Below are 16509 nucleotides of genomic sequence, written 5' to 3' on the forward strand. Positions count from 1 at the left end.
TGGTCAAAAATAATGGGATTAAATTATCATTTTGAACATTTAATTAAATATGGTTTCATATACATCACAAGGGTGGAGCGTTTACTTTAAAATTATTATTTTTTTTTTATAAATATATTTAAAATGTTACATAAAAATGCTGCTTTAAATAATATATTGATTTCATAAATTAAGTTTTAAGCAGTCATCTTCTCCAACACATCTCTATTAGGCTCTGTTCACGCTCACGTCGTGCTTTCTGGTCAACACAGAGCCATGTCGGCTACACCAGGGCCATTCTCAGATCCGTCAAAATGCCAGAAAGCCTGTGGATGGATCCTATCAAGACTAGTGTGAACAGAGTCGTACGGGGCCAACATACGACTTCTGCTCGGCCGAGCAGAAGTTACGTCTAGATGCCAATGGTCTCCAATATTTCATGCCAAAAGGGTTACTGTATCTGTGGTGTAGCCCACTGCCGTAGATACATCATGATTATCTCCTATGAGAGACCTAGAAAAATCACTAGCGAGCATACTTTTTGGTGGCAAGTCAGCTATGATTTTTAGTGGCTTAGAAAACCTTTGCAGATGTGATTCAGCTATAAATTTTGCACCATTATTGTTCTATAAAATCCAATAAATAGATGTATGAATGCAAGTAAAAATCTTTCTTTTTTTTTCTCTTATTTTCGTGTAGGTGTTGTAAAAGGATGCCAAGATATTCCTGTCATTTGTTTGTACAATTGTAGGTTAAAAAAAATGCAGATATAAATCTTTAAGATTAATTGAAAAAAAATATACAGTAATAGTTCTCTTGCGGGTCAGTTCCTGGGAGATGTGTATAGATACAGGGTCTCCCCTGTGGAACACAGGAGAAATAAAAGCACCAAAATAGCACCATATATTACAGTGCTGTCAAATAGCTGAGGTACAATGGCCACGATGGTAGCGGTTTTAATCTCATATCCAGCGACTGTATGGTCCCGTAACCTTGGTATAGGCGTAGGAAGATGAAGTGGTAAAAGAGTTTGTCAGAATAGGAGCTGCTTGTCGAGTTGAAATAGCATCATTCTTTTCGACAGGTGGGGTCTCTGTAGTAGCAGCAGCACCACCCCACTTTCTTTTCTTGCCAAATCCTTTGACTTCCTGTTTAATCCCCAATCTAGCAGCTTCCTCCTGCCTTATTCGTGCTCTTTCTGCCAATAGCTTCATTTTGGCTTCCCAAAGTGCCAGTCCGTGGTTAGGCTGGTTTAAGTTCTTGTGTTGGTAAAACACCAAGGAAATGCGGGTTGGATGACAGCGATTGGGCTTCTTTAGAGGTGTAGTGGCATGAAGCTCTCTCCGTGCACACTCTATAAGGACGGAGCCATGGGCCGGTGCTACAGCAACTCCTCCGATATTTTCATCGAGGAAATTGTGCTCACTGTCGGACCAGACTTCTTCATCCTCCTCTTTCTTTATTGGGGTATCATCTAGGTTATCATCTAGACTAAATGGATCCCAGGTATCTGTTTTCAAGGGGGTTGACGGAGTGGCTGGAGAAGCAAATATACTCCACGGCTTTCCTTGCATACTAGCACTAGGTGTCACGCTGCATCCATCATTACCAGCAACTGAATTCCAGAGCTTTTCCTGGAACATCTGGGTCTCCTTCATGGCACATCCACCATTCCAGTTCCTTTCCTGAGTGTTTGCAGAACCTTCACTGAGCTTACATGAGCTCCAGACTTTTCCTGGTGTGTCAGAATCACGCTGAGTCCGAGTATCGATCCCATATATACCCCATTGCTTATTTGGTCCATGTAGGTTCTTCAAACCCAGACTGCTTGATTGGACACCGTAATAATCTCTCTTATCCAGACCATTTGTTAAGCCGCTTTTCTCACTATTCATAAACAAATTTTGAAGACCTTCTGAATTTGTTCTATCAGAAGGCAGCAATGACCCATTTGCTTTATACGGGATGGTCTGATCATTTTTCGGCACGGTAAGATTTAAAGCGGGACTTTGAGAAAGAGAATGGACACTAGGGGATCTCTGGAATGCATCGTGGTGCAGAAAGTCATTCATGGGTTCCTTCTTTATTACTTTGTTAAAACAGGAAGAATAGGGAGTGCTATCCATTGGAGCAGGTGTAGTCCGGTGGGCAGTACTTGCTGATTTTTGACTGTTTGCGTTATGGAGGTTGTACTGCTGCACCATGTCTCCAGATCGCAAATAACTATGCTCAGATGACTCATTTCCATAAGCATGGTTCACACTTTCTGCTGTTGGTTGTATTTCAGATTTTTTGTCAAACGCATTGCTCAGCCACCCAGCTGTTCTTGTGTCGTTGGAACCATAATTCATAAACTGAGAAGGGACCACAGGATTGTTGGATAAGCCATAATATCCAAAGGGAGGAAGAGCAAAATTTGAGTGATAGCCGTTTATAGAAGGCAAGTTAGGTGGTTGTGCATAGAAAGAATGGTAGGAGTAAACACTATTCATGCTGTAGGGATCAGAAGGTCTGCAGCTGCCCAGCACTGAGTAACTCTCAACAACGCCGTTTGCATTATACTTGTAGCTATTGTAGTGATTTGTTGGCTCCACTTTTATACAAGGCTTTACCTGTGGTTGCGGTGTACCTGTGGATGAATAAGTAATCACGTTAGTATGTTCTAGATAGAACCAAGTACTACTCATCAACGACTAGAATATTAAAATGTAGTTTACCAACATAGTCTGCACCTCAAGTGTTCATGCCAACCGCAATATTATAGGTCCAAAATATAAGGAACTGTCTCATAGCACCCAAGGAGTCTGTATGGCCATACATTATACCTTCATATGACATCTAAACTATAAAGTTTTTTGTGTCAGATTTATATAAAATCCAGCAGAAAAAAAATGTACAATAAGATCCACCTTAGAGGATTGGCCCACTACATTACCCGTGCCAACAAGCTAAGCCAGGTGAAGATTGAGAAGATCCAAACAGCATCAACTTGACCCATGAACACGTGTGGGTCAAGGAGTTTTCCAACACTGATACTTACAATTTATCTCAGGCTCAGACTCCATTTACAGCCATTGTTAATACTGCAGATCATTATTTGAATAGGAACTGATCTGCAGTACCGGCAGTGGCCACCACACAGTGTATGGAGCCTTGCTGTTCTGCGACATACACGGTTTACACCTGGCCTAAGTGGGGGTGCCATGAGTCGGACCCTTACTGAAGGATATTGATGACGTATACCAAGTATAGATCATGAATATCAAAGTGGTGGAAAATCCATTTAACTCATTTTTGACTTAAGATGTAATCGTACATCCTGTGCTGAGTCCCCGTGTACGAAGTGGGCTCAGGAGCTGAGCCCGCACCATACCAGGCAGATGCCAGCTGTGTTACATATTACTGCAACCTGTAGCTTGTAGTTTCACAACTTAAATGCTGCTGGCGGATATCAAGATCAGGGACAGTTAAATGATGAATACTAGTGATGAGCGAGTATACTCGTTGCTCGGGTGATCTCCGAGCATTTGTTAGTGTTGAGATTTATTTTTCGTCACCTCAGCTGAATGATTTACAGCTACTAGCCAGCCTAAGTACATGTGGGGGTTGCCTGGTTGCTAGAGAATCCCCACATGTATTCAAGCTGGCTAGTAGCTGTAAATCATTCAGCTGAGGTGACGAAAACTAAATCTCCGAACACTAACAAACACTCGGAGGTCACCCGAGCAATGAGAATACTCGTTCATCACTAATGAATACCAATTACAGGGGGACTATTTGATTACCATGGCAACTTCGGGACCTGCTGAAGACCCCCGTAACTGGCGTCTTGGTCCTCCACAGGATAGACTCCATAGGAGAAATGCAGTTTTGCTATATACTGAAATGCAATCATATTGCAGTATATAGTATAAGCAAAGAGTTGCTGATTCAAGGACTAAACAAATACAGTAAAAATACAAAAAACATTCTAAATATATAGTGGACTCACTTATATACAGCACAGTCCCTTAGTATATAGTGTACTCACTTATGTATAGCAGAGTCCCTTAGTATATAGTGTACTCACTTACGTATAGCAAAGTCCTTTAGTATATCGTGTACTCACTTATTATGAATAGCACAGTCCCTCAGTATATAGTGTAGTCACTTTTTATGTATAGCACCGTCCTTAGTTGCATAGTTTCTTCTTTCATTATGTGTAACCCTGTCCCTCATTACGTACCTTCCTCTAGTTACATATTGTTGTATATGGTTATATAGCTTCCTCTGCTGTTATGTACAGTGCTGGCTCTTACATAGTGTATTTGTGTTATTTTTGTTATTCACAGCGCCCTCTTTTATTACATAGTCCACTCTCTTGTTAAATATAAAATGACTGCTGATGGAGAAGTCGGTGACCAGACGACCAGTCTATCAGCGCCTCCATTAGAAAAGAAGCCTTCCCATGCTCCATCAGCAGTCATTGCATTATACATCTAACAAGACAGGATGGTATGTAACAGGGCCGGAATGGGACGAAAATGCAGCCGTGGCACGAAAAAAAAATCACCAGCCCACATACAATGAATTACATACACTTCATATAGTCACACACATCATACATGTACACAGCATACATGCTGGACAAAGCAGGCTCATTACATACACATCATACATGTACACAGCATACATGCTGGACAACACAAGCTCATTACATACACTTCATATTGTCACACCGACACACACATCATACATGTACACAGCACACATGCTGGACAACACAAGCTTATTACATACACGTCATATAGTCACACAGGCACATGCATCATACATGTACACAGCACACATGCTGGACAACACAGGCTCATTACATACACATCATATAGTCACACAGACACACACATCATACATGTGCACAGCACACATGCTGGACAACACAGGCTCATTACATACACATCATATAGTCACACAGACACACACATCATACATGTACACAGCACACATGCTGGACAACACAGGCTCATTACATACACATCATATAGTCACACAGACACACACATCATACATGTACACAGCACACATGCTGGACAACACAAGCTTATTACATACACCTGATATAGTCACACAGGCACATGCATCATACATGTACACAGCACACATGCTGGACAACACAGGCTCATTACATACACGTCATATAGTCACACAGGCACATGCATCATACATGTACACAGCACACATGCTGGACAACACAGGCTCATTACATACACATCATATAGTCACACCGACACACATCATACATGTACACAGCACACATGCTGGACAACACAAGCTTATTACAAACACCTGATATAGTCATACAGGCACATGCATCATACATGTACACAGCACATGCTGGACAACACAAGCTCATTACATACACTTCATAGAGTCACACAGACACACACATCATACATATACTTAGTACACACGTGCTGTATAACAAAATGATCTGCAGGTACACATATACACAGCACATGCATGCTGGACAAGTATCACACACACTAGATACCGCACACTAAAGTATTACACACACACACACTACAGATACCATACACACATGTATTACACACATACACACACACTACAGATACCTCATATACAAGTATTACACTACAGATACCGCACACACAAGAATTACACACACACCATACACACATGTATTACACTCACAGACTACAGATACCATACACAGGTATTACACACTCAGACTACAGATAACACACACACACACACACACACACACACACACACACACACACACACACTACAGATACCGCATACAAGTATTACACACACACACTCCAGATACTGCACACAAGTATTACACACACACACACTACAGATACCACACACACACACACACTCTTCTGTAGTGCAGGGGAGGCTGATGTCCATGTGCAGCTCTTCAGGTCCTAGTGCTCACAGCAGCTCTGTGGCGGCACCTTCCCCGGTCTCTCCTTTTCTGCCGGGAAAGCAGATCAGAGCAGGAGACAAGGTTACCATGCTTCCAGGGAGAGCTAGGGAAGCAGTTCCACAGGCAGGTATTACATTTCATCTTGCGTGCTGCTGGCTCTCTCCACTGTTCTCTGATGCTGGTACTCGCCAGCGTCAGACAGAGAGAGGCAGGAGTCCTGTGCGTGCTGCGGCGGCATTTTCAAACTTCTGAGTAGGTCCTGTGTGCGCGCTCTCCTGCTTGCCTGCACTGACAGGGCAGCATCCGTGCGCACAATCACGGACAGGGGCCACGCTCACGCACTGACGTGGGTCACCACAGCCCTTGTCAGCGCGTGCAACGAGAGGGAGTGCGCACACAGGGCCTAGTCAAAGGTTTTAAAGGGCCGGTGGCCTATTTCATAGTTCAGAACTGCCTGCCCACTGGGAATCTGTCCGGCTCGGCAGATTAGCAATCCGGGCCTGGTATGTAATAAAGACAGGGCTCTATATAAAACTCGATATGTAAGGGACATAACAAGAGAGGGCACTGTGTATTAAGGGCCGGCAATATACATAATAAAGGAAACTATGTAATATACATACATGTATGTGTGTGTGTGGCTATATGTAGATACATATATATGTAGCTTTGTCCCATAAAAGGAGGGGGGGGAGGCAGATACATTTCTTGCACAAGCGCCCCAAGCTGTCAGTGTGTGTCCCTATGCAACTTCACTGCACTTGGAATCTTTTGCCCGTTTTCCATTACACTGAATGGTAATATAAATGACGTCATTCAAAACTATCAACTTATCCCCCCCCCCCCCCCCCAAAAAAAAAAAAAAAAAAAAAAATCATACAGCAAAGTAGACGGAAATAAAGAATAAGGAGAGAAAAAAAGTTATGGCTCTCGGAAGAGGAGGGAACAAAAGAAACGCAAAAGCGGAGAATCACCCTGTCCGGAAAGGGTTATTTAAGGAATGGCAGGCCGCAGATGGATCCATCCTCCACCATACAGCACCAAGTCCATGTGTGCCCAGTTAGTGAACTTATAGGCCCCAATTCATCAAAGTGGTAACTGGTGTAAATCACTTTTGAAATGTCCCACATTTTTTGCACAATACGGAATTGTACAAAAATGTTGGCATTTTCACGAATATTTCTGCCATATTGGGGCCACAGTGTACTTTAAATTCAGGAATAATATTGGCTATAAAAGGTGGGTCAGGCAAACTGCCTACATTACCATTGTTAATAAATCGTGATGAGCAAACATGCTTGGATAAGGTGTTATCCGAGCATGCTCGGGTGCCGAGTGCATTCGGCTCGAAAAATATGTTCCAGTGCCCGCGGCTGCATGTCTCGTGGCCGTTAGTTAATCCCTGCATTGCTGAGGCTGTGGAACAGCCACGAGACATACAGCCTTGGGAACACTAACATTTTTTGAGCCGAATACACTCAGAACGTTTGCTCATCACTACTAATAAGCATAAAAAAAAAGGAGTTGTCCTCAAAAGGGATTCTGCAAGCAGTTGTGACCCTGTAGGTAGGAGACCTGAATCGCAATGTATACATAACTGTGTATGGCTTTATTATTGGCATAATCATGAAACAGAGGTTTTAATTAAATTACTGGAAGTGCTCTAAAGGCGGGGCCTACTGCCGATGTGCTCAGCTGCAAGGGCTCAACTCCTCCTCCCATCTCTTCCTCAGGCGGTCTACTGTTTGAATGTGGTTGTGAGTAGCTTACAACCAGGAGTACTTGTGGGGGCACCGCGGAATAAAATCGCAAAGACGATAATAGAACCTTACACCAAGGTATCACATCACCTTCATTTATAACCCCTTAAAGGGAACTGGTCACCAGGTTTGGCCAATGTAAGATACGGCCACTGCCATTCAGGGCTTATCTACAGCATTCTATAATGCTGTAGATAAGTCCCCGATCCGACCTGAAAGATAAGAAAAATAAGTTATATTATACTCACCCGGGGGGGGGGGCGGTCCGGTCCGATGGGTCTCGCAGGTCCAGGTCCGGCACCTCCCATCTTATGAACGCCGCCCTCCTGCTTGTTTCATGGCTTCCTGGCATCGCACTCCTGCGCAGCCGTACTGATCTGCCCTGTTGAGGACAGAGCAAAGTACTGCAGTGCGCAGGTGCCGGGAAAGGTCAGCGAGGCCCAGGGCCTGCGCACTGCAGTACATTGCTCTGCCCTCAACAGGGCAGATCAGTACGACTGCGCAGGAGCACGATGCGGGGAAGCCGTGAATTAAGCAGGAGGGTGGCATCACAAGAACATGGGAGGTGCCGGACCCGGACCTGCGCCACCCATCGGACCGGACCGCCCCCCTGGGTGAGTATTATATAACTTATTTTTCTTATCTTTCAGGTCGGATCGGGGACTTATCTACAGCAATATAGAATGCTGTAAATAAGCCCTTAAAGGTGGTGGCCGTATCTTATATTGGCCTAACCTGGTGACAGGTTTGCTTTAAGGACACCAACATTTTTACTTTCGGCCCTCTCTTTTTTTTTTTTTTTTTTCCATTTCTTGTTCCAAAAGCCATAACTTTTGTTATTTTTCTGTTCACATAACAAAATGGGGACTTGTATTTTTGCAGGATGAATTGTAGTTTTGAATGACATCATTCATTTTACCTTACAATGTACTAAAAAAAAACTGGAAGAGATTCCAAGTGCGGTGAAATTGGGAAAAAAATGCAATTCCAACATTGTTTTTCAGTGTTTTGTTTTTTACAGAATTCATTGTGTGGTAAAAATTACCTGGCAACATGATTCTCCAGCTCCGTACGATTGAGACAATACCAAACTTACCCTTTTTTTTAAAATATTTTTAATAATTTGTTAACCCCCCCCACAGAAATCTATAAAATAACACGAGTGTCAATCTCTGAGATCTGTAACTTTCGTTTTTCATTGAACCAGCTGATAGAAAGCTAATTTTGAGTGTACTGAAATTATGGTTTTATTGATTCCATTTTGGGGTACCTACGTCAGTATTGCTACTTTTTAATTGTATTTTTAAGTGAAGTGCAGCATATTTTTTAGCGTTTTATGTGTGGATAAATAATTTTATACTTTCATATTGCTTTCAATTTGCTTTTTCATACACATCAAATAAATTTAAAAAAAAAAGAAATTTGTTTTTACATGGGAAAGAGGGGCGATTTAAAAATTATATATATTTAATTTTTTACATGTTTGTTTTAGTCCCACCCCCACAGGACTGGAAACTATGATCGCTCAATTGCTTATACTATATAATGGAATACTACAGTATTGCGGTATACAGTGAAATTGCGGTTCTCCCATGTATCTCACCCTATGGCAGAGCTTCTGAGAAGGACTGAGATAACAGCGACAGTAGTTTTCAAGAGACTCCTGGATGTCGCAGTAACCTATCAGCCCCCGCGACTCTGGACACAGATACCTTAACAAGGGGTCCAAGCTGGAAGTTACAGGGGCATGCAGCAGTCCTCCGCGGCCACTGTCATAGGGGGCTCATGGGTGCCAAGAATGTAGTCAGAGATTAACAGTGAGGTTCTAACTGCAATGATCGAAGTAAGTTCTAGTTGCTGAAGTTACAGGCAGATCATGGCTACGTATCAAAGCTGGCATCTGCCTGGTATGACGCAGGCTCAGCTCCTGAGCCAGCTACAAACTTTGGCTATGAACCTACATTTTCATTATAGGTCACTAAGCAGAGTTGGTGTAAATCGATTAGGAGGATATGGTCCATCAGCCATGTCTATAATCTGTGACTGCCTTCTACCTTCCGGCATCTGCGGATCTTCTTTTAGCTAGCTGTCCTGGTGCATAGTCATTGCGGAGGTTTAACCCACATGATGTCATGCCAGGCCGGCTAATCACAAGAAGAGCTCCTGATCTTGGGTGGATGGAGGCAGTTCTCAAGGTTCACGCCATGGTCACAGAATACGGACCTAGCAGCTGAACTGGGTCCTCCAAATCAATTAGCACCGACTCCAATCACAGGTCACCAAGGAGTTACCCATGGAAGTGTTAGCAATCATGTCTGTACATTAACGCTCCCTGACTCATTACACACCTGGGTTTTGCTGGTTTGCTGGTGTTTCTAATGGCTCCTGCTTGGTTTTATCTGGAGTGGTCAGTTTCTCCTTCTGAAGCTTTTTCTTCTCAGCCGCTGCCCTTTTGGCCTCCAGCTGCCTCTGTCTGCAGGATTTGGCAGGTTCAGAAAGCTTGCGAACTTCACGGGGAAAAGACGTTAGCACCTGTATTCCCCCTTTTCTGATCTTTTCATTTTGGCCTTCCTCACTCCCAAACTCGTCTGTAGTGTCAACCTTGTAAAGTGGCAGCACATGGAGTTGTTCATCTTCAGCGATCTTACCAACCATCCGGTTGTCCTCCTTTGTTAGGGTGCAGACCTAAATGCCAAAAGGTGACATCGTTTTAGACAATATATCTCACAAACCATCTGCTCAAGTAAATCATCTCACATTGCTTAGTTTAGCATTATATTAATTTTCAACAAGCCATAGCACTGGTGTTTAGACTTGCATTTAAGAAGTTAAAGGGAATCTGTCGTCAGGATTTTGCCACATAATCTGAGTAGAGACAGAGACCCCGATTCCAGTGATGTGTCACTTATTGGGCTGCATTGTAGTTTTGAAACACTGCTTTATGAGCAGAGACCACCAATATAGGACTAGCAAACCTTCCACCAAGTAGTCCTCCATAGCATAAGCTGTGTATAACACCAACCTCTCCACTGGTTGGCAGCTTTCTGCCTATGCATGGTTTACATAGAAAGCTGACAATTAGTAGTGTGGGCATTCACATAACTGGTAGATCTGCAGCAGATGAAACACTAATTTTATCTAAAGAAGGACACTGGTCTGAAACGCGTGTCGGCGTACGTTCCCACACCCATACGGTACACCACCAGGTGACATGGATTTTTTATGTACTTCATAACTTTTTCACTTGAATGGCACTTATCTATGGTTAGTGATCAGTCCTGTGCATCTTGCATAGTCATAGCTTCCATATGTATCTTCCATATGTTCCTGGGTCCAATTATTATTCTAGATTACGGTATATATTCAATTTCCATATATGAATAATAATTATTGTAGTACTGTGTGATACTTACCATTACTATCAGTACATGATCCATCACTCAACTGAGACAGCCCTGACCAAAATCACTAATGACCTACTTACAGCCAAAGATAACAGACAATACTCTGTACTCTGACCACTGCTTCCTACTACAGATCCTGGATCTCCCCATACCTTTCCAACCGCACATTCAGCGTCTCCTACTCCCACACTACCTCCTCATCCCGCCCTCTCTCTGTTGTAGAGTCCCCCAAGGCTCTGTTCTAGGACCCCTACTCTTCTCAATCTATACACTTGGCTTAGGACAACTCAAAGTCCCATGGATTCCAGTACCACCTTTATGCTGATGACACTCAGATCTACCTCTCTGGCCCAGACGTCACCTCTCTGCTGTCCAGAATCCCGGAGTGTCTATCAGCCATATCTTCCTTCTCCTCTCGCTTCCTCAAACTCAATGTGGACAAATCTGAACTCATCATCTTTCCTCCATTTCATAGATCTTCCATACCTGACCTATCTATCACAAGTAACGACATCATGCTTTCCCCCGTACCGGAAGTCCGCTGCCTCGGAGTAACCCTTGACGCTGCCCTGTCTTTCAAACCGCACATCCAAGCTCTTTCCATCTCCTGTCGCCTCCAGCTCAAAAATATCTCCAGAATCTGTCCTTTCCTCAACCGTCAATCTACTAAAATGCTTGTGCATGCCCTCATTATCTCCCGCCTTGACTACTGCAACATCCTTTTCTGTGGCCTCCCTGCTAACACCCTTGCACCTCTCCAGCCCATCCTTAACTCTGCTGCCCGACTAATTCATCTCTCTCCTTGCTACTCCTCTGCTTCCCCTCTGCAAATCTCTTCACTGGCTCCCATTCCCTCAGCGTATCCAGTTCAAATCTATATATATGATTGTCTAAGGGGTACTTCCATCTTTCTGTCCTCAACTTCTGTCACGGAAATCCCGCCTTGCTGATTGGTCTCGGCAGCTGCCTGTCATGGCTGCCGCAACCAATCAGCGACGGGCACAGTCCGATTAGTCCCTCCCCTACTCCCCTGCAGTCAGTGCCCGGCGCCCGCTCCATAATCCCCTCCAGTCACCGCTCACACAGGGTTAATGGCAGCGGTAACGGGCCACGGTGTAATGCACTCCGTTACCGCTGCTATTAACCCTGTGTGTCCCCAACTACCGTTTATACTGGAGTATAAGCCGAGATTTTCAGCCCAAATTTTTGGGCTGAAAGTGCCCCTCTCGGCTTATACTCGAGTCATTGTCGGCGGGTGAGGGGGAGAGAGGACTGTCGCATACTCACCTGCTCACGGCGCTCCTAACGCTGTTCCAGCCTGTCCCATGGTCTCCCGCGCTACAGCTCTTCCTCTATTCAGCGGTCACGTGGTGCCGCTCATTAAAGTAATGAATATGGACTCCACTCCCATAGGGGCGGAGCCGCATATTCATTACTGTAATGAGCGGTATCGGTGACCGCTCATTACAGGAAGAAGCTGCGGTACCATGGGACAGCGTCAGGAGCGCCAGGAGCAGGTGAGTATTTGATATTCACCTGTCCGCGTTCCATCCGCCGGGCGCCGCTCCGTCTTCCCGTCCTCTTGCAGTGACTGTGCAGGTCAGAGGCCGCGATGACGTATTAGTGTGCGCGCCGCCCTCTGCCTGAACAGTCAGTGTGGAGAGACGGGATGCTGAGGAGCAGCGATGAGAGGTGAGTATGTGATTTTTTTTTTTTTATTGCAGCAGCAGCATTACATGTGGCACAATGCTGTATGGGGCATCTATGGGGCCATAAAGAACTGCATGGAGCATTATATGGGGCATCTATGGGGCCATAACTGCATGGAGCATTATATGGGGCATCTATGGGGCCATAACTGCATGGAGCATTATATGGGGCATCTATGGGGCCATAACTGCATGGAGCATTATATGGGGCATCTATGGGGCCATAACTGCATGGAGCATTACATGGGACATCTATGGGGCCATAACTGCATGGAGCATTATATGGGGCATCTATGGGGCCATAACTGCATGGAGCATTATACTACGTGGCTGGGCAATATACTACATGGCTGGGCAATATACTACGTGGCTGGGCAATATACTACGTGGCTGGGCAATATACTACGTGGCTGGGCAATATACTACGTGGACATGCATATACTAGAATACCCGATGCGTTAGAATCGGGCCACCATCTAGTTACTAATACTGACCTACAAAGCCATCCATAACCTGTCTCCTCCATTTATCTCTGAACTAATCACCTGATATCTTCCCTCACGTAATCTCCGGTCCTCCCAAGACATCCTTCTCTCCTCCACACTTATCCGCTCCTCACCCAACCGCCTCCAAGACTTCTCCAGAATATCCCCCATCCTCTGGAATTCTTTGCCCCAACACATCCGACTATCAACCACATTCGGATCCTTCAAACGGAACCTGAAAACCCACCTCTTCAGGAAAGCCTACAGCCTGCCCTGACAACGCTGCCTGCTCACCACTACCGAAGCTACTGCCTCACCAACACCGGGGCTCCTGCAACCCTCAACCTATTGTCTCCATCCCCACCATCCTGTAGAATGTAAGCCCGCAAGGGCAGGGTCCTCGCCCCTCTGTATCACTCTGTCATTGTTAGTTTGTTTACTGTAAGTGATATCTGTAATTTGTATTTAACCCCTTCTCATGTACAGCACCATGGAATCAATGGTGCTATATAAATAACTACGGTAATAATAATAATTATAATGCTACCATCTATCCCATTTGTATGGCCTATGTTTTCACCAGTTGAGATATATTTGATCTACTACTTGTACCTACATGTATGCTGTACTGCTTTTATTATTTTTATCTTCTATGTGTATTTTGTACTTTTACATGTGGGGGCACCCTCTGCAGTTGTGCCCCCATTGTTCACCATTTGGTTTAATAAAGGTGTTTTACATTCAAGCCTTGCGGCCTACACTTTGTGACCTCTATTCGGTTTTCTCTTTTTGGTTTTCACCAATTTCCGATTGGTCTACTATTTTTCCACTTACCGCACATATGTCATGAATATTTACCACTACGGTTATGTATTAAAAGATATCTAAGTAATAACGGGTAATGATATATATGTACTGAGTGTGTTCAGTTTGTTATGCCATTTTAGCTTTACGCCTATGCACAGTTTACATAGAAAGCTGCCAATCAGTAGTGTGGGCATTCACATAACTGGTAGATCTGCAGCTGATGAAACACTAATTTTATCAAAAGTGCAGAAAGCAGACCAGTAAGTAATACAATGCAAGAATTATTGTGTCTGCCTTTACATCATACTGCTCTAAGACGGAGTAGAAAAAACCTGGGGACCGATTTGCTTTAAGGGATATCTAACTCGTCAGACTGGCCCAAAGGGGACCAGTGAAACCTCTGGTGGGCTCCAGGCACTGGCACTGCAGCTCCTCACCTATGGAACAGTACACCAGGCTTCTTTGATTTCTCCAGTCAGCTGACTGCTCACTGCAGAAAGTCAGGTACCAAATCAAACAGTGAATGACTGAATGGCTGCAGTCAGTGTTACGACTGCTTTGTGCTCTCCTCATCCCCTCCATCTCTAACTCAATAGCACATGTGACCGAAGCAGCTGTGCAAGGGTAGAACTATTGCTTGGGGAGGAGAAGATGTGCAAGATCCAAGAGAGCCCAAATAATAATACCTTAACTTGTGAAGTTCCTATGCAGCACAGCATGAATAGGCAATGGTAGCAATAAAAAAAAGTCCACTTGACCTGCAAAAAACTAACCCTCACATATGACTGACAGCCGAAATATGAAAAAAATATAGCTATCAAAATATGGGGATGCAAAACCTTATTTTTGCAATAAAAAGGCTCTTTTAGAGTGTGATAGCATCCAAAACATAAAAACCCGATATAAATCTGGTATCAATGTAATCGCACCGACACGAAGGATAAAGTCGCCTAATTACCTATACCGCACGAAAAACAACGTAAGAAATAAATAAAACCAATTATTCACCTGCTGTTGATCTTTTAATTCTGCCTCCCAAAGATTGCAGTAAGGCTTGGCTCTGGGGTTTCCGTTTAAATACATGATTTAGACAGAACAAATGGCAGAAGATTCCCTATAATGAGGCAGATGGGGACATTGTGGACACTATCCAGGGGTGTCCGTCTTTTTAGGTGTGCATAAAAGCACAGTCCGCCAGTTTTGTGCACTTCTGAAAAGAAGGAGACAGCTAAACAGAAGCCAGACTGAGCCTAGAGTAACTCTGCTGCCACACTATAGTGAATGGATCTCTCGGAGATCTCATCTGAATCGCGTCATTCCGAGATAAAGATGGAAACCCCCCCCAAGTAAGTGCTCAGTGTAGAGCGCAGAATAAATGTGATCACAAACGTTATGTAAAAAGCAAGTCTCCACTCAGGTCCATCACCTGTTAAAGGAAATACAGGAGGCTTCCACGTTATTGGGCTCTTGAAAAGTGAAATGGCTCCTCGCCCCTATAAAGAAATTCAGCAAATTCTGTGCTCCCAAATCTAAATGCCCCCTTTCTTCTAAGCCCCACGGTGTGCCTAAACCACATTTTGAATCCAAATGTTTGGCATTTCTGTAGCGATGAGAGCCTGCCTAGTTTACGGGTGCATGCCTCCAGAAGCATGAGCTGGGAACTACCACTTACTGGTCACTACAATGGCACTTTGCAATTTTCACTCAGCAACATCCACTGCTGCTTGTTTTTGGAAAACACTCATGGAGTCAAAATAGTCAATACACCTGTAGATAAAATTCCCAAAAGGGTATCATTTCCTAAATGGGGTCACTTGAGGGGGAGATTCTACTCTTCTAGCACTTAGGGGCTCTGTGTATGGAGTCTGCAAACTACTCCAGGAAGCAAATAGCGCTCCTTCTCTACAGAGTCCCGCCGAATGGCTAAACCACATATGGGGTATTTCTACATTCAGCAGAAATTGTGGAACAAATTTTGGTGCCTTTTTTGCCCACTTCCCTTTGCTAACCCCTTCACCCCCAAGGTTGGTTTGCACGTTAATGACCAGGCTAATTTTTACAATTCTGACCACTGTCCCTTTATGAGGTTATAACTCTGGAACGCTTCAACGGATCTTGGCGATTCTGACATGGTTTTCTCGTGACATATTGTACTTCATGATAGTGGTAAAATTTCTTCGATATAACTTGCGTTTATTTGTGAAAAAAAACGGATATTTGGCGAAAATGTTGAAAATTTTGCAATTTTCCAACTTTGAATTTTTATGCCCTTAAATCACAGACACATGTCACGCAAAATACTTAATAAGTTACATTTCCCACATGTCTACTTTACATCAGCACAATTTTGGAACCAAATTTTTTTTTGTTAGGGAGTTAGAAGGGTTAAAAGTTGACCAGAAATTTCTCATTTTTTACAGCACCATTTTT

The 16509-nt window shown here is 43.9% G+C and overlaps 1 protein-coding gene across 6 annotated transcripts in view; it reads right to left on the reverse strand.

Annotated features, from left to right (window-relative positions):
* Positions 1–671: 671 nt before the first annotated feature.
* The window catches only part of TET3 (tet methylcytosine dioxygenase 3), a 96182-nt gene continuing 80344 nt past the window's right edge, over positions 672–16509 (reverse strand). For all 6 annotated transcript variants that reach the window (XM_077263114.1, XM_077263115.1, XM_077263116.1 and 3 more), the window contains 2 exons: positions 10023–10359; positions 672–2608 (listed from right to left, as the gene is read on the reverse strand). In XM_077263114.1, the coding sequence (XP_077119229.1) occupies positions 942–2608; positions 10023–10359 (2004 nt within the window). In that variant the 3' untranslated portion in view covers positions 672–941. The remainder of the gene's footprint in view (positions 2609–10022; positions 10360–16509) is intronic.

The sequence above is a fragment of the Ranitomeya variabilis genome, chromosome 5 (assembly GCF_051348905.1).
Source record: "Ranitomeya variabilis isolate aRanVar5 chromosome 5, aRanVar5.hap1, whole genome shotgun sequence".
In the NCBI taxonomy this organism is placed as follows: Eukaryota; Metazoa; Chordata; class Amphibia; order Anura; family Dendrobatidae; genus Ranitomeya; species Ranitomeya variabilis.